Below are 19255 nucleotides of genomic sequence, written 5' to 3'. Positions count from 1 at the left end.
CTACGAGACACCATCAGGGCGATAGTACGCGAAGAGCTGCAGAAGTTGCTACCGTCGTCGCAGCCTCAAGTTGCTTCCATCGCCGATATCGTGCGGGAGGAAATCCAGCAAACGCTCGGACTTCCCGAATTGCCGCAACCCCAGCCGGAAGCGATGACCTACGCCGCCGTCACCCGTCGTGAAGGCCCCCCTCCGCGCTCGCGCCAGGGCCCCGTAACGCCGTGGCATCAATGTGGCATCCATGCTCATTCTTTTCTCGTTAAGAAGAAGGCTATTTATTTTTTTCGTCTCTTGCTGAAACATTTTTAGATACACAGCTGCCGACTAGACAGCACGCTGAATTCTCAGTATGCTTACTACTAGAGGAACCAAAGCTGTGGTGTTTTTTCTCATTTTCGTTCACACAGAGAACGAAACTACAGGGCGTCTAGGGAAGATTTGTGCCTCTATCCACACAGAATATACTGATGGGAAGGATACCAAGGGACACACGCGTGCATGTAAGTAATATACATATATTTATACCATATGGCTCCTTCACCGTAAATGCCACACTTACGGCCTGCTTGTAACAAGTAGCTGCATTGGAGAATGCACGTGCTGCCTGGGTAAGTCCCACTAAGTGTAGTGTGTGCTGACGTTTGCGCCCCTTGTGTTTGACTCCTCATGGGTCAAGCTCATGCCATCATATTGAGCACGCCAAGGAGCGTTCGTGCGGAATTCCACATATTACAGATGGCTAAAATTTATATGCTCACAGTAAAAAGAAATACGCGTTTGTTAATTTTGTTGCTGTTATTACAGCATAAGCTACAAGGCAAGGCCTGCATGAACACCGACGAGTGTCAAATACAGCTATGTTGCCTCCGAGTGCAATCGTCCGGTAGCTGCCAGCCATTGGCGAACCGAAGAGAACGGTGTTCAGTACACCAGCTGAAAGGTGGCTGCTACATTGAGCACTGTCCCTGTGCGGCCGGATTAGGTAAGTAGGGAGCCTGTGTTTTACTAAGCAATGCATTGCTGAGGTAGTTCCTGAGAAGTAAATAATGTTTCTGAAGCGATGTGAAATAAAACTGTTTTCATTTTGAATATATATAATTTACAAAGCCTGTTACCCTCTAGAACTTTGAAACTAATCTAAGTCCGATGGTAAGAGGAAATAAAGCCGTAGTGTGATTTTTTGATCGACCAGGCACCGCGATGTAAATGAGGCCAACGACGAAGGACGCAAACCAAGCTCCAAGTGGAAATATGCTCCACATGACGTCTACATCGCCGGCGACTAATACACAATCATATCAGTCACCGTATTGGTTGCTGCCAGTTTTCCTTCGTTTTACGTTTTGCAAATGATTTTAGAGCAGGTGTAGTTACCATATAAAAACCTTCCTGTACTTTGATTTAGGTGCACGTTAAACAACTCCAAGAGGTCAAAATTATTTCGGAGGCTTCCGCTACGCCATACCCCGTAGGCATATTGTGGTTTGGCACGTAAAACCCTTTAAAGTAAATTTTAAGTATATTTCTTTCTTGGCAATCGGAGGGGCTGCATATGAAATATCTAGACGTATTTTGGGGAGAAGCTTGCTAAAAGCCATCGATCCCTTAGATTACAAAACTGCAGTTTCCATGCAGCCGGATATGCGAACGTGTAGATTTTATACTTCTTAGCCCGTGTGCATTTCTCCTTGGATCTAGTTGGCAGAAGATTCGCTATTTAATGATAATGCTATGACACTGGAACGGTTACACACATTCTCTCAAATCAGGTCGTTTTACCAGCTGAAAGTTTGTCTTTTCTGTCATGTGTTCTTCAAGGCACTTGGAAGAAGGGTAGCTGCGTGAAATAACTCGTGAAACGGACGTTGTGTACATTTCACGAACACTGAGATGCAGCTTCATGGCCAAGATGTATTTAGCCTAATTATTTTGTCCGCAACACCTATTCAGGGGTAACGTATTCGCATACATATTTTAGTGCTGCTTTCGACTATACGTCCTTCAGATAGAGCGATTTCTTCAGAGCTGCTTATATGCACGTCTTTCTTTATACTCGGCAGGGGGAAAATGACCGCGGTTTTTAATAGCGCATCAAACCCATAAGCGAGGATATTTATATTTTCTACATCATAAATTTAAAAGTACATTTGGTTCAAGATGCCTTCACCGCGTTCGCCGCTACGGGCATTTGGTACTTAATAGACGTAAAAGACGCTTAATTTATTGGCCACAGGTGATGCTTTACCTGGGCTTCAATCTTTCACGGAAATATAACCAAGAAACGCATAACAGAAATACACTTTCATTGTGATATGAATTAGCATGCTATTTTGTACATGTCTATGAGAAAATTATACACAACTTCAAAAATTTGCGTATTAAAACAAATACATTGGGAAATGAACAAACCATTAAACTAGTACTGCTGAGTATTATTTAAAACGTGCGTCTGCTTTTGCCTTTTATTCTGTGCTTATTACCTTTGCAACAGTATTCTTTAAATATCAATAACACAAAAGCCAAGGATTTAGGAATATACAAAGGTTTGCACATATTTAGCAGCTTGTGGTTCTCAGCTTCAGAATCATACGTACGTAAACGGGTCGCAAAACCTATATTGCGTATAAGGCTGACCGACAGTAGCTCAAAAGTAACTCACGCTCCCAGTAATCATGCTATCATTTCATAACCTTCCCATTTAGCTGAATAGACCTTGCTCTTGCGCATGTTTCTGCGTTGGAACTCTCGTATTTATGACGTTCAGAATATTTAAATTACATTTCAGCTGGTTTTGTTTTAAAAAATGAAATAAATATACCTGCAAGAGTGGGTGGTCTTGTCCAAAGGCGAAAACGAAACAGAACAGTATCAGCGCCTTGCATACTACTGCAAGAATTGGAGTAATGCAATCGTATGCGGCAAACGAGCGTTCATATCCCGTCTAGCTTGATTGCACGATTCACCTTTAACAATACGAATGGTGCAGACTCTCGTTTGCGCGAATCTCTAACGTGTGTGCGTGGTCACTACCTCTTATATATATTTTTTTTCCGGCTATATGCTGAACTCCTTTTTCTTTATTTTCTTGAGCGCGTGCATTTGTTGGAGATTCGTTAATGTGGGTGTTATCCATATGAGAAACCTGTAATTTCCATTGAACACAAATGAGTCAATATAACAATGTAGCCTCACGGAGCACCTTAGAAAAACTTCAATTTTGCCATATACTCCCAACTGTTTTGACTTGCGGGTAAATACAGGTATGATCACGTCTTTAATAAAATATGCGCAACTCTGCTTATAGTGTCGACAGCTTCACTCAAAAAATGTAATCAATACCAAGAATAGAGTGAACATAACTCAAACATTTCAGAGCTATCGAGGCAGGAAAATTGAGGACAGAGCGCATTGGGCTGACCTGCGTACACTGAAAAACTTTTGGCGTGTTTTAGTGCCACATTTCTATTTCAGTCTGCAAACAAATGCTAACATTTTGCCTTCTTTGCAAGTACATCATACTGTACGTTGCCAATCCACGTCAATTTCCTCCTCAATTTACGATGAGCGCAGCGAAGCATTGGCTCAAGTTGTTAAGCGCAACTCATGAATATGCTTAAAACTACACAAGCGCTTGCTTTGCTGCTGTTGAAATTCAATCAAAATTTCAACATATCAGTTAAAGCGAACAGTTACGCAGAGACTGTTCCATTAGAATTTCGCAATCATCGCCAACAGCTTCAGGTCGAAAAGATTACGCAACAGAAGAAGCTTCATTTGCAAAAAAAAAAAAAACGAGCATTTCGAAGTACCTGCAACGAGGACATGGCTTTCTACAAGTTCAAATTCAAGTGGAGTTGAAAGCTAGCGACGCACTGCTACGGCACTTACAGCGTTGGACGAACGCTATCAGTAATATGGATTTGCATAATCTTTTCCAGGGCGTTTGATCGTCTGAATCAAGCTAAATATTTTACTAAATAAATTACAGTTTTACGGTGTTCGCGGTTTACCATTAGATCTTATAGCATCTCCGGGGTCGTATGGAAAGCGTAGAAATAAATGGTCATTTATCCTTGGGCAAACTCGTAAACGCGGACTTCCCCAAGGGAGCATTTTAGGTACCTTACTGTTTAATTTTTATAATAATGACCTAACAAATATTAGAAATAAGTCACAATATGTCTTATACGCAGATGAGACAACACTGCTATTCCGTACACAGAATTCCCAGTTTCACTGATCAGGTATATAGTGTTCTCCAAAGTCTCAGCACGTGGTGCGCTTTGAATTCATTAGAAATAAATGGAAACAAAGCAAAAGCTGTCCTATTTTCAGTGTGTTCACCCGGTTAAAAAAACGCGTGCTCCCGTTTTTTTTTTTTGCAGGCACTTGAGAAGCGCCTTCAAGTTTTTGCGAAAAAATAAATGTATGGGGTTTCCATGTAACAATTCTTATATCATACAAACGAACGTAGACCGGGTCAAACTAGTTCGATAAGGTTTGTGTTAAAACTAGTTCTAACTGCATCTCTTTTGCTCCGTGGTTAAACCTGAAATAAACCGTTTTCGCAAAACGGCAACAGCAACTTGAGCAAAAAATAGTTTGGGTTTGACATCTGTCTATAGTGGAATGTATGCGTTTAAATCATTCTACAATAGCTCAACTTTTTATCCAATGTTATCGTGGCAACGTTCTAGATGCTTTAGCTGTTTCACCTAATACTATCGCACCGTGTTACCCGCATTGTTCGGCTTTCCAGTCTTTAGTTGCCGTGACTCAGGTTTGCATCAGAAATAGTAGCGTGTTTGTAGAGCGGTCATCAATATAATTTTAAGAGGCAGTATGAGATATACTGTCGAGCATTCTGAACAGCTTACGTGCGCACTCGCATATGTTTTCTTCAAGACGCAGGCTGTGCCGCTATGTGAATTCACATATGCTCCGGCAACAATTCCTTTTTTTAAACAATAGGCTTTCGAGCATTTTTCTATTCCTGTTCTGTGCAGGATTTTAAATACGTGTGTCCGATATATGGTGCGACGTAAGCGGTCTCGCATTATAAATTGCAGACGTGGCTCTTTCATAAATTTTCTTCATGGCCGGTAATGTGTGCCCCCGTCGTTACGCGCAATATGCGGTGGAAACCTTCCTTATTCTTTTCACGTTGTCTGGCATAGTTTCTACATACCTGAAACCCTATGGACATTATGTACAGAGCGGCGTATTCTACGGCAGGCAAGGTTTCCAATATGCGTTCTCCTAGAGAGATCACAGCTGCGCTGCTCCTTCTTTTATTGTTAACACGAAGAGTGTAACGTGCAGCGCTGTATCTACGGAAGATCCATCCCTGTATGACCGTAGAGTAGTTGGGTCCGGTGGGACAAAAGATCCAAGCGAATTTCGTAAGTTCTTCCATGTTACTAAAAAAATCTGCTTAACTCGCTATTGGAACGCCCGGTTGATGAGCGATATCTGCTTGTCAAACACTCGCATCGCTTCACCAATTCGGTTCAATCATAGAATTCGGGGCCGCAAGGCTTTACTATGTGCAAAACGACATGCACTTTAATTATTTCCTACGTTATCCGCACCTTACCATGCAGTCAAAGCACGGTACACATTGCGTTTCGCCGGTATTGCGTTTCGCCATAATGGAAATCCAACCACGGCAGAAGTAAGTCAAGTACGCAGGTACCTACTCCCGGTAGTGGACACACCAGGGGCACGGGGTGACAGAGCACTGAGGAGAGTGCGAAATTGTAGGTGTAGTTAATTTCTGTGATAGCCGCCACCACAGGTACGATGACGCAAGATGACGTTTAAATCTGCGTTATTGCGGCCACTTTGTCCAATGTTGCATTGGTCAGCTACCCGTCGAGCGTTTTCATGCCTTTCGAGTGGTGTGATAAAGACAGAGTTGACCGCCAGCTGACTACACGGGCAATGCAAGCGGGACCCGTGTGTGCTGCTGTCGCGGTCTTCGTGCTGCTGTCGTGGTCTTCGGCTTGACCACTGAAGGCTTTCGTACATGCTGCCGTGCCCTTCGTGCGGAAAAGCTGCCGTAAGAAATGCCACATATGAATAAAGCCTTAAATTTGTATTACCAGAGTAACGATATATACCGTTTTTTTTTCGGTATTTTCAGACTAAAGCGGTAGGCGAAGCTTGCATGAGCAGTGAGGAGTGCCAAAAAAATCTGTGTTGCCTGAAACAGCAGTCATCCAGTACCTGCCGACCATTGGCTACATTTCTACAATTGTGCTCGGCAGAACAGATCAGAGGTGCCATCTACTCTGAGCACTGCCCCTGCAAACAGGGGCAAGGTAAGAAGCTTGATGTTATTGAACATTACATGTTTATGCAGTGTCAAAAAAAATTTTCTCAGTGCAGGGAAAGCTACGAGACTGTGTAGGACATTACAGACGGCGTGCTACAGCGCAGTTTTGCATTTTTATAATAACTTCTTATACTTAATGTGAAAGAACCTCGTTCCTTATTACGTCTTTCTTGTGACAGTTATTCACATCAGGTTTTTTTTTTTTACCCGTGCAAGAATGTTGTCCTCAGTCCAGCGCCACATTCGGCAAAAACAATATAATCACTGGATGTCTTCCGCTGCTGAAAAACAAAATATGCGCCAAATGTATTCGAATATCCGATTAGATTCAATTTACACTACCCTATTATATCGAAAAGCCTTTTTACAGATTTCAACTTTATAAAATATTTACTTTAGTACACGCACTCATTCACAGCGGCACTTGGAAATTTGAATTGTTGCTGCCGCTAACTCGCTGGGGGGAGGCGGGGCTATTCACATTGCACAGGTGCAGGCTCAATATCTGATAGCCGACACATACAAGGACAGTGCCTTTTTTGGATATCCACAGCGTCTTTACGAACTCCATCACGACCGCTAGAACCCCACCGCGAAATGCGAACGCAGGCTGGGATAAGCGCGGCAAGCCCTCCATAAGGATACTACTTCACTTGCCCACTGCGCTAAAGCAAGCAGACAACGCCACGAAGCTGATGGGTGACAAAAAATTGGCCGCATATCTGCTTGCTTCGCTGTAAATGACGTCGAAAGACGATAGTCTTCTGCCGCCCCTGATACGTAGCACCCTCTCTTCTCCTCCCTCCCATCCCTCACGCTCTTCCCCTCGCCTCTCACTCCTCACATGATGGATGCAATAGAGGTTTTGCTGAATTCAATTCAAATTTCCCGCGCTCGCCCTGCTCTCGCGTCATCTTTTGGGACATTTTATTACTGTTGGCTTAAAGCCGGCTACAGAGCCGCTGCTTCAGTCGGCTTGTTTTTAACACATGGCGTCTTTTCGACACCATTTCTAACGCGTTATTTTTTTTTATTTACAGCGTTTCATTTTTCACTTCTTTCTGTCTCTCTCCTTCTCTCTATCTGTTTCTCTTTCTTTCTCTCTCACTTTCTTTAAATCTCTCTCTCTTTCTCTAGCCCATAGTAAGTTCTGTTACAATCGTTGGTACAACGCAATCATATGATTCCCATAAATACATGTTCTACAAGCCTGGGTGTATAAACTAGTGGTTATGACGCTCGCCTTCGGACCGTGAGTACCCGGGCTTGAATCGCGCCTCGCCAAGAAAGTTTATTTGATGTATGTACTTATTACTCTCGCTCGCTGTCTGCCTCTCTTTCTTTCTCTCACGGCACTTCCTCTCCTAAAGCTTAGTTTTGGCCGGGTGGTTGAGTCGAGTGACAGACAGACAGAGTTTTTCGCGTTTAGGTTACCCAAGAAAGACTATCGTCTTTAAAAAATGCGTGCTTGGCCGGCTGATGCGTGATGGATTTGTACGAGTGTTTAATGACGCAGATGCACGCATAGCTGTGTTGTCCGTGGCGCGTTGAGGAAGAAGGTCTGTGCCGTGATTTGCGTGAGAGCCTTTGTTGCTAGCTGGCTAACACAATACGGTGCCTTCCAGCAGTTATCATTTTTATAATAAACCTCAGTACATTTGGTGGAAGTGCTGGGATCTCCCACCTTATCCTGGAGCTCCGTAGACAGGCATTGCCCACCCCGTCCTCCAACACCATGACCGACACCACCATCGCGCAGCCCGAGCCCACTGCGGCAGCCCCTGTCATAATTGCGCTTGTGTACCCCGCCAGCGAGACCTGACCGTTTTCAGCGGTACCGGATAACACGACGTGGAAGATTGGGTCTCGTCGTATGAAGACGTAAACACCCATAACAAAAGGGACGACCAGACGAAGCTGTACAACGTACAATATTTTATTCGTGGACACCGTACTCCACTACTAGCGCGCAGCGAATTCGTCCCTCAGCCATGTGCACTGTCTGTGTCGTCCTCCAAGACGTTCTATAGATCGAGTTTTTCGTGTTACACTCCTGCTCTCATGACCTCATCCTAGAATTAGATTTTCGGTCATGTCAAAAGGCCGTCATCGGTGGGACTTTCACAACTCTGTGGCTCACCATCGGCCTGCGCTTGTATCAGTATGAGCAAACTACCCGTTGAGGCCATCATAAACACACCCCCGGAAACATCGGTGCTTGTTGCTCAGCCATGTGCTGCCGAACTAGACACAGCTGTAATATTTACGCCATCTGACGTGTTCGCTCAACGCAAAGGCATTTTTCTCCCTTTTGCAATCCTCACTGTTACCTCTGCGGCCACATCAATGGTGGTCTCCAACCAATACCCGTGCCCGGTCGTTTCACAAAGTGGAGACACCTTAGGACGCGTCCAAGTTGTCCAATGCACTGAAGATATTGTTACGCGAAGCACGAGTCAATTAGACGAGCAACTATTTACAGGTTATATTTACAACAGCGGTTGCAGCGCTAACCGGTTGGATTCACAGCGCGAGCCCAGTTCGTTCTTCGTCCTTTTTTCTTGACTGATGGCGCCCGTGCGCCTCGTTAAAGCAACCAAATACAACAAGCGTGTAGCATAATCCACCGGCGGCAGAAGCGACGTGTCGTAGCGTCTAAATGTCATCATTGGGAGGGTGATGGGGCGTCAGGGGCGATCTCGTAGGTGACGGGAGTCACGGCACGAAGCACTCGGTATGGGCCTGTGTAGCAAGACAGCAGTGTTTATGGCAGGCCGACCTAACGCGACGGAGACCATGCGAACCAGGCGGGAATTGCGCAGGCGGGAAGTGCCCGTCTTGGTGTCGCCGGTCGTACAACCGCCTTTGACTCTCTTAGGAGTTCAGAAGGCGGTCACGGGCAAATTCCCTTGCGTGGGGAGCACTGGCGATGGTGTCAAGTGCATTTCACTGGTCGGTGCCGTGTGAACAGGGAGGGTTGTGTCGAGGGGCAGTGCTCGTTCTCGGCCGAACCGAAGAAACAATGGGGAATAACCGGCTGTGTCATGTCGCGACGAACTATAAGCAAACGTGACAAACGGTAGAGCGAGATTCCAATCAGTGTGGTCTGAAGAGACATATTTTGGGAACATGTCTGTGAAAGTGCGATTGAGACGCTCCGTGAGGCCATTTGTTTGCGAATGGTATGACGTGGATAGCTCGTACCTCGTTGCACAGGACTACACTATGTCTGCCATAACCTTTGATAGGAATGTCCGGCCCTGGTCTGTGAGAAGTTGTTGTGGAGCTCTGTGTCATAAAATCACGCTGTGTAGAAGAAAATCGCTGACATCTGCGACCATCTGCGAATATTGAAAAACGTTTATACACGCTAGGTTAATTTCTGGACCTGCGTAATGCGTTTGACAGTGTATCTCATGTTATGCTTCTGTGCAAACTTTATGATTACGGTATACGTGGTACGGCATTAGATCTGATGAGGAGTTACTTAACAGATCGTTACCAGTGTGTTTCATTCAATCAGGCGACTTCTTCAGTTCTCAAATTACAGACTGGCGTACCACAGGGATCCATACTTGGTCCTGTATTATTTAACCTTTATATTAATGACCTTCCATGCATTTCTTCCTCACCTAATATCATAATATACGCGGATGATACTAATCTTTTCTTTTCAAATTCTTCCCTGCAATGCATAAAAAAAGAAATGAATGATTACTTGAATTCATTATCTAAATGGCTGTACATAAAGAAACTTCAATTGAATGTCAACAAAACTAAATTTATAATATTTAAATCACTAAATAAACCATTGAATATTAATATTAATGTTCTATTTCAAGCAAAGAGGATTAAACAAATAACAACGCAAAAGTTTTTGGGAGTATGGTTTCCGGAGAACCTCGCCTGGGCCAATCATGTCAACAAGCTGAGCAATGACCTTAGTAAACTAGTAGGCTGTATGTATAAAATTGGTGATCTAAAACCCTTATGCCTAAAAAGCAATGTATTATGCCCTTTTTTACTCGAAGCTAACTTATTGTGCCTTGATATGGGGAACAACGACAGCAAAAAACTATAACCAGTTAATAAACCTGAAAAAACTAGTAGTCCGAATTTTTGAAAACTACCATGGCAGGCTCCGAGACTTACCCACACACAATCTGTTTACCAAACATTCATTGATCCGAGCAAATCAAGTTTTCTATTATAGATTACTCTTACATATAAAAAAGCACAAACTACATGTTGTCAGCCTACCCATTTCTCCTCATCGATACCCATTACGCAATCAAATCAGAACACCTTTCACGCGTACTAACTATAAACGGCAGGATCTAAACTATCAAGTACCTAAGCTACTTAACATCGTTGAACATAAACCTGATTTTTATGCACCCCATTTTAAACAATGTATAAAAACCTTTCTCCTACATTGTCAAATTCATTATAAATAAAATGCCATTGCACTAACATTTTGTTATGCACTGTATATGTATCTCTATCCGCACTGTAATGGGAAAGTACATACCAATATTTTGTTTTTTAAGCATAGAATGTATATTCATGTAATAATTGTATAAATCTATCTTGTTTATTTGTATTTTCTACATTGCACTCACTCGTTTTTTGTGTTCTATTTGCTTGCCGAACGCGCTTAGGAGCAAGAGCCTCTGTCAGGCCACATGGCGTTTAGCTCTTGTTCCTCTTTCTGTAACAAAGAAAGAAATAAACTTTAACTTCAACTTCAACATCCAGACATTCAAGTCACCGACCTCGTTCTAGTTAGGAAAAGAGTAAGATAATCCAGTGCCAAATCTTATGGTCCTTACTCTGTGACAAAGACAGCCCCTTAGAAAGGCATATTGAAGACTGTTTGGTAAATTGGTAAACGTGGCTCGGTTTAATGTGCTCTGATTGGAAACGTTTTCAAGTACAACGCCAGGAGGGGTTAGCTAAAGAAACCTGGAAGGGTGAAGCGGAATGAACCTTCCGATAGAGGATGAAAAAGCGCAGGAACCTGGATTGAGGAGAAGAGGAGAGTGAAGTTAGAATAAAGGTAGACAACATGGGCGCCAGTTCCCCATCAATGCTTTACGTCTATTGTGTCCTTCAACTAGGAACGCTATATATATATATATATATATATATATATATATATATATATATATATATATATATTGTTACGCGCAAAGGAGAAACCGTTTGTAAACCTTACAGATGAAGGGGACCGTTTATTTTAGGTCGCGAAGGTGAGCGCAAGAGCGGCTGGCTGGTTGATGCACTCAGCGTCGTCCTCTTTCTCTTTTCCAACCCGGGACCGCAAGCACGTTCACCGGTCCTCGTTTTCCTCACGCGTAACATTCCTCCCGTCGCAGACGAAGCCCGGCGGGCGAGTCAATCCATTTGTCTTGAAGTGAAGAGTTTCAAGCGGGCCACATGGGCCACTTGGGTCTTGGCAGCTCTTCTACCACTCGCCATGAGGCGAGCTATGTTATAGGTGACTTCCGTCAGTCTGTTAAGAATCACAAACGGGCCATCGTAGGTGGCCAAAAGCTTTTGGCATAACCCGCGTTTCCGTACTGGAGTCCACAGCCAGACTAAATCACCCGGGCGATAGATTACCGGACGGTGGCGAATGTCGTAGCGTGCTTTTGATCTGTCCTGCGATGCCAAAGTGCGCAAACGAGCGATACGACGAGCTTCTTCGGCAAGGCAGAGAGTCTCGGCGATAGTGGGATTTTCGTGACTGTGGAAAGGGAAAACAGTGTCGATTGTGTACCGGGGTGGCCGTGCGTACAGCAGGAAGAAAGGGCTATACCCGGTAGTCTCATGTTTGGCGGTGTTGAACGCGTACGTGATAAAAGGCAGTACGTCATCCCAGTTCTTCTGGTCGGATGAAACATACATAGATATCATGTTTACAATTGTTCGGTTGGTGCGCTCCGTGAGCCCATTCGTTTGTGGATGGTACGGTGTCGAGTGACGCAAGTGGGATTCACACATACGAAGCAGCTCCTCCACGACATCCGCTGTGAATTGTCGTCCACGGTCGCTGATGATCACGCGAGGCGGACCATGTCGCAGGATGACATATTTCAGCAGGAATGTTGAAACGTCATTGGCAGTTGCGGAGGGCACGGCCGCCGTCTCGCAGTAGCGTGTGAGGTAGTCGACGCAAACAACTATCCAACGATTTCCTTTGGCTGATTTCGGCAAAGGGCCCACGAAGTCAATGCCCACTTGTTGGAAAGGCGTGCTTGGAGGCGGGATCGGCTGCAGGAGACCGGCTGGACCTGTAGATGGACGTTTGTGGCGCTGACACTGCATGCAGCTGGCCACATACGTTTCAACAGAGTGTCGCATTCCAGGCCAATAAAATCGTTCCTGAATCCGGTAGAGTGTCCTCGCCGAACCTAAATGGCCAGACGTAGGGTCGTCGTGCATAGCACTCAGGATCGCTATGCGAAGGCTCTCCGGCACCACTAGAAGAAAACGTGCGCCTGTGCCGGAAAAGTTCTTCTTGTACAGGAGTCCATCACGCACGCAGAAATCGTGTGCTTTAGTAGGGGTAGTCGTAGCGGTGAAGAGCGGTGTTAATTTAGCGTCCTTTCGCTGCTCGGCTTTGAAACAGTCGAAGTCTGGAAAACGCGGTGACAGAGAAGCCACAAGGTGATCGAAGTCGTCGGCGTCACAGTCCGTAGTGCTAAGTGGCATACGCGAGAGGCAGTCCGCGTCAGCGTGTCGTCGACCACTCTTATAAGAGACGCTGAAGCTGTATTCTTGCAGTCGGAGCGCCCAGCGCGCAAGGCGGCCACAAGGGTCACGAAGATTTACAAGCCAACACAATGAGTGGTGGTCGGTGACAACTGTGAAGGGGCGTCCATACAGGTAAGAGCGAAACCGCTGAACCGCAAATATTACCGCGAGGCATTCTTGCTCCGTGACAGTGTAATTCTGCTCAGGCCTACTTAAGGATCGACTTGCATATGCGATCACGTGTTCCCGGTCACCATGGCGTTGAACTAGGACGGCACCAATACCTATGCCACTGGCATCCGTATGGAGCTCCGTCGGAGCTGAAGGATTGAAGTGTTGAAGAACAGGCCGTGACTGTCAGCAGAAACTTCAACTGACGAAAAGAAGAGTCGCACTCCGGAGTCCACTCAAAGGGGATATCCTTTCGTAGCAGGCATGTCAGCGGATACGCGACGTCGGCGAATTTAGGAATAAAGCGGCGGAAATAGGAACAAAGCCCCAGAAAACTACGGAGCTCCTTGACAGAGCGTGGTGCACTGAACGCTTCAACGGCTGCTGTCTTCTGGGGATCAGGGCGGATGCCGTCCTTATCGACGAGATGTCCAAGCACAAGGGTTTGGCGGTCTCCGAAGTGGCATTTCTTGGAGTTTAAAACTAGGCCAGCGTTCCTGATGCAGTTCAGGACAATATTCAGACGCGAGTTGTGTTCGTTGAAGGTGCGGCCAAAGATGACGACATCGTCGAGGTAACACATGCAGATGTTCCACTTTAAGCCGCGCAGAATATTGTTCATAAATCTCTCGAATGTTGCCGGAGCGTTGCACAGTCCGAATGGCATCACATTAAATTCGAAGAGCCCGTCAGAGGTTACGAAAGCAGTCTTTTCCTTGTCCTCAGGATGCATCGGAATTTGCCAGTAGCCGGATCGTAAGTCTACTGAGGAAAAGTAAGAGGCGGAATGAAGGCAGTCTATTGCGTCATCAATACGTGGGAGTGGGTACACGTCCTTTTTTGTTACAGCATTCAGCCGGCGATAGTCGACGCAAAATCTCCAAGATCCATCTTTCTTTTTAACAAGAATCACTGGAGCTGCCCACGGACTCGCTGACTCTTGTATGACTCCCTTTTTCATCATTTCCTGCACTTGTTCGTTGATAATCTGACGCTCTGATGGTGAAACGCGATATGGCTTTTGTCTAATCGGATTTGCCGAACCTGTATTGATGGTATGGCGTGTTCGAGACGCGGGAATTGCAGGCATTTTGTCCTTCTGCGCAAAGTCGAATACCGAAACGTGCTTCGAAAGCACACCCACTAACGTTCGGCGTTCACTTGTGCTGAGCGATTTATTTACCATCGCCAAAAGGGCCGTTTCCGAACTGTGGCCATCAGGTTCTTCCGGCACTTCTGTAAGTTCAGCCACTGATAAGGACGCGTGTTCCCTGACGAAGGCTAATTTCAAGCCGTTTGGTAGTATAACGGGCTCCTGAGAATAGTTTACGGTCCATAAGCCAGCGCGTCCGCCTTTTATCGACACTACACAATGTGGCACCAACACATTCTTCTTCACACAGTTAATGTGCAGCGGTTCTACGGTAGCATCGAAGCTGTCGGAATTGGCGCCGCAACAGGCAACGGGAACACAAACGGTAGTAGATGCAGGTACGACCGTATCACCACAAACACACAATGTAGTTTCGCGATCTACAGGGTTCTCAAGGAGTCCTGACGGAATCTGACCACTTACGAATACCTTCCCTGTGCGGCAGTCGACAGTGGCACCACACTCCCGCAAGAAATCCATGCCGAGGATCACATCATGAGTCGACCGAGGAATAATTACAAACTCTGTGAGAATAACATGGCCTCCCAAAGACACGTCAGCACTACACACACCAATAGGTCGCAAAGGCTCGCCACTCACTCCACAGAACCTTAAATATTCGTCCCATTTAAACAACACCTTTCGCCCTAACACGTCTTTAAAAGCGACACTCATGACCGAAATTGTTGCGCCTGTGTCCACCAGAGCCATCACAGGCACATTATCTACAAAAACGCGCACTTTGTTTTTAAGCATCAACACAGGAGGTATTTCTGTCAGTAGCGCATCTCCAGCGACCTCACCTCCATCGGCCGCGCTAGCTAGTTTTCCGGTGACGAAGGAGATGCGTTGCGACGTAGCGGTGAGGGAGAACGGGAAGCACGAGGACGCGGTGGGGGCGTCAAACTCCTGTCAGACGCTGGGGAGCGATTCCGGGAGCTGCGTGGCCAATACTCGTAGCCAGACGATGCGTGGGCTGGCCACGGGACACCATGGGGCCGTTCGGAGGGCCGTGAAAACTCTGAAGGCTGGCCATACCACGTGTTCATACGCTGGTTACAAAACCGCGATATATGTCCCGGGACACCGCAAGAGTAACACACCGGGGGAGGTCGAAACCTTGATTGTTCGTCGATGAAGCGAATACTGTCATTTTCTCGTGTGTATTCAGTTGGTTCATGGCGGCTGTCATGACGATACATCGGGGGTCGAGAAGGCGTGCGCTGTGCGCGTCGGTCATAGCGTGGAGTCGGAGAGCGTGTTGTCATCCGAGACTGTGGGGCTGCGCTGTACTCTACGGCCGCTGTGCTAACCATCGGTTGCCAAGGGGCCGAACGTGGTGCAGTCATACCCTCACGCGACGTGTACATGACATGGTGGTCAGCTGTTGAACGCGACATCTCATCGCGGCGGGAAAGCTCCTCGCGGACACTCTGTCGGATGGTCGAAGGAAGGTCGAGGCAAGGGCTCGTATCCACACTGGCAACCGTCGTAACGTTTGCCAACCGACCAAACTTTGGCGTAATCTGACGCATCTTGAGCGTTTCAAAAGTTCTGCAATGCCGAATGACGTCGGACACAGAACCTAGGCTTTCTTTACCGATTAGAAAATTGTATACGTCCTCAGCCACTCCTTTCAGCAAATGTCCGACTTTATCTTCTTCTGACATGCGAGCACTGACCACCTTGCACAGCTTTAAAACTTCTTCTATATACGTGGTGCATGTCTCACCTGGTAGCTGCGCCCGTTGCGACAATGTCTGCTCAGCACGCTTCTTTTTGGCGACTGAGTCCCCAAAACAGGCCTTGAGCTCTTCAACAAAACGTTCCCACGTCGTAAGCGCCTCCTCGTGATTCTCGTACCACACGAGTGCGGTGTCGGTCAGGGAGAACACCACATTGGTGAGCTGAGCGGTTGAATCCCACCCGTTGGACTTGCTCACTCGTTTATAGTGGACGAGCCACTCGTCGGCATCTTCTCCCGCTTTTCCTCCGAAGGTGGGTGGAACTCGGTAGTACGGCACCGGACTGCTCGGCGCTGCCCTCGGAGCGGCTCCCTCTTCAGGCATGGCGAAGATGGTCACGGAAGATGGCGGGAGGCCGGCAAGTCGACGGCTTCGACGAAGCTGCAGCAGTGACGGTTCCGTTGTTGTGAGCGCTTACCCAGCACTTCCACCACTTTGTTACGCGCAAAGGAGACCGTTTGTAAACCTTACAGATGAAGGGGACCGTTTATTTTAGGTCGCGAAGGTGAGCGCAAGAGCGGCTGGCTGGTTGATGCACTCAGCGTCGTCCTCTTTCTCTTTTCCAACCCGGGACCGCAAGCACGTTCACCGGTCCTCGTTTTCCTCACGCGTAACAATATATATATATATATATATATATATATATATATATATATATATGCAACTAAATATTCATTTTTTAATTTTTCATTGCATTTGTTATTACAAAGAAATTGCCTCCGGTCACACCTGGCTGAACTCACCGAGTTACGGCAGTTTCGTGTATACCTACCTCTGTAACAAATCATAATTTGAACATGCGCACTTTTATACAGAGAGTGAATATTGTAATTTTAATTGAGATATCGCGAAACATAGCATTTTATGCCTAGTTACCGTCATCGCACGTTGCAATTTCTTTACATTGTAAGTAAAAACAAATTGATTACCCCACCCTTTTGTACAAATGAGAGACCTATGATACTTGAACCACAGTGGATAGCGGCTCTATTTTGCACTGTACTAACTCACAATAAGAGACTTTCTGATTTGTTTTTTTTTCTAAAAGTTTGCAGGAACAGTATACTCGAGGCGCTGATTATGAACAGTACTGGACGTCCCACCTCTACATCAGGAAGACGATGCAGGCTATTTGGAAAAGAAAATTAGGAGCAAGTTATATCAAGCAATACGGCGTCTACTGAGTGCTCTAATGTCTAATTCCTGAGTTCCCGTGTACTACATTTATTGATGACAGACGACCTGAGTTTGGCTTCATGAGCACATCGGGAACGGCGAAGCAGTCACGTTGCTAAACACTTCCGAATTCTACTAGTAATATCTACCAAAGAGCGTTGCTCATTCATCTTCACACGTACAAGGTGACGGCCTTGCAAGCTGCGATGAAATAAAATGACGTAACACGCTCTCCGACATTTTCTGTTTTTAGCACATACGTATACCTTCTCATGCAAAGTAAACATAAGGTTATATTTTGGAATAGTGACCTACAAAAAACTACGACTATATGTATACCCAAAGTCGGGACTCCATTTTTTCCTACATTATTCACCAAATACAGTTGGGAACTAGGTTTTCTTTTAAGGCAAGAGAAGCAGCAATAATTTGCTAAAAAAGAGGAGTAATAGCAATATTATGCTTCCCATCAAGCATGAATGACATGAAATGCCCAGACCAATATAATCAAAGACTCAGTGCGACGGTTTCGAAATATATTCCAATAAGAGAAGCATCGATGGGACGACGAAGAGCGTCAGCGACCATTCCAAGCTCTGAACAATATAAAGGTTTCACGTTTGAACATTTCTTCAACATAGTAGCGCGTTTGATCGCCAAGCAAGTGGACACTTTTCGGCAACTGCACAAGAGTGCCAGTCTATCACGCCTATTCATTAGTGACGCAAGACATGTGTAATTATAAAACTGCGCCCGCCAGTTCGTGCACCATCCCAGAAACGAACAGCGTACCTGAAAGACTTGCCACGGTGGCACTTGCATTCGCCGCACATTATTGCATCGAGGAAATAACAAAAAAAAAAGAAAACTAGGAGGGAGCGTCATGGGACAATGTAGAAGCCTAATCACAGTTGAAGCCTATACAAAGAAAATGTAGGACCTTGCCACTCAGTAACGCCGCGGTAGCTTCTACTCACATCACTGTGGTTCTGCCGGCTGCAGTGATTTATTCTCGCCTCTTGTACTGCGCGAAGGTGGCGGGATAAACATTAACAAGCAATTATGCGCTTGACATTGAAGATGCGCTCCGGCTTATATTGCGAACATTAGGAGGTACCTGGAAAACTTTGACAATGCTCGGATGATTGGTACGGGCTTCAAGTTGAGGGCACTGGCGACTCGATCAACCATTGCTGTGTGCGCTAATGACGCCTTGGAAATTCTATGGTCGAGCGCCAGGTGCTTGAGCCTTCCTGCACGCTTCAAGACAGCGCAGTCTACGTAAAGGGTGGCGCTCGTGGATGCATGCAGATCGCTAAACAGAAAAGGGGCAAGACTAGCGCAGCGTTTAGCCTAGGGTGTAGACGACTTGCGCGATATGTCCCCTCGGGTGCAGATTGCGCTGTACACGGTGCCAGAGGTATCTTTACGTGAGAGTAACGTACAAAGAGCGGTTGTGGTCGCTGATGAGGCTATATAGAGAGTGAGCCGAGAGAAATCTTTCGAAGTTCTGGAAGTAAACAGGAAAGTGAGAAGATATGGTGGTTTTCAACGAGATGGAATCCACTTCAGTCACAGGCTTGGACGAGATGTTGGCTGGCGACTTGTTGGTCGAGCAATTGCTTTGAGACGGGTCCACGGACGCCCAGGAGGCCAGGGTAAGTAGTAATGATGAAGTACTTCGGTCACCGTCAGTAACAGAAAAAGGAGGACAAGAAGAAGAGAGCTCGCGTGCATATTGACCATGGTAAAATATGGAGTGAGAGCAGTTGTCATGCGGCGTGATCTATGCAAGACTTGGTCGGCGATGCGGAGAGGCCCACTTCTAATGATATACAAGACTTATGTGCGGCCCATTTTAGAATTTGAATGTGTATCATTTTCTGGTACGCCGGCTTTTAAATTACGCTCCCT

General features: G+C 46.0%; 1 protein-coding gene and 1 long non-coding RNA gene across 2 annotated transcripts in view; one reads left to right on the top strand and one right to left on the bottom strand.

Annotated features, from left to right (window-relative positions):
• The first annotated feature begins 4924 nt into the window (after nt 1-4924).
• LOC125946912 (uncharacterized) overlaps nt 4925-19255 on the top strand; it is a 37208-nt gene continuing 22877 nt past the window's right edge. Inside the window, exons 1-2 of the long non-coding RNA XR_007467984.1 lie at nt 4925-5402; nt 6146-6323. This is a non-coding gene — a long non-coding RNA (uncharacterized LOC125946912). The remainder of the gene's footprint in view (nt 5403-6145; nt 6324-19255) is intronic.
• LOC119458338 (uncharacterized) overlaps nt 9390-19255 on the bottom strand; it is a 110618-nt gene continuing 100752 nt past the window's right edge. Inside the window, exon 4 of the mRNA XM_049671098.1 lies at nt 9390-9678. Within this exon, the coding sequence (XP_049527055.1) occupies nt 9434-9678 (245 nt within the window). The 3' untranslated portion in view covers nt 9390-9433. The remainder of the gene's footprint in view (nt 9679-19255) is intronic.

Source organism: Dermacentor silvarum, chromosome 7 (assembly GCF_013339745.2).
Source record: "Dermacentor silvarum isolate Dsil-2018 chromosome 7, BIME_Dsil_1.4, whole genome shotgun sequence".
Lineage (NCBI taxonomy): Eukaryota > Metazoa > Arthropoda > Arachnida > Ixodida > Ixodidae > Dermacentor > Dermacentor silvarum.
This window is presented reverse-complemented; position numbering and strand designations above follow the sequence as displayed.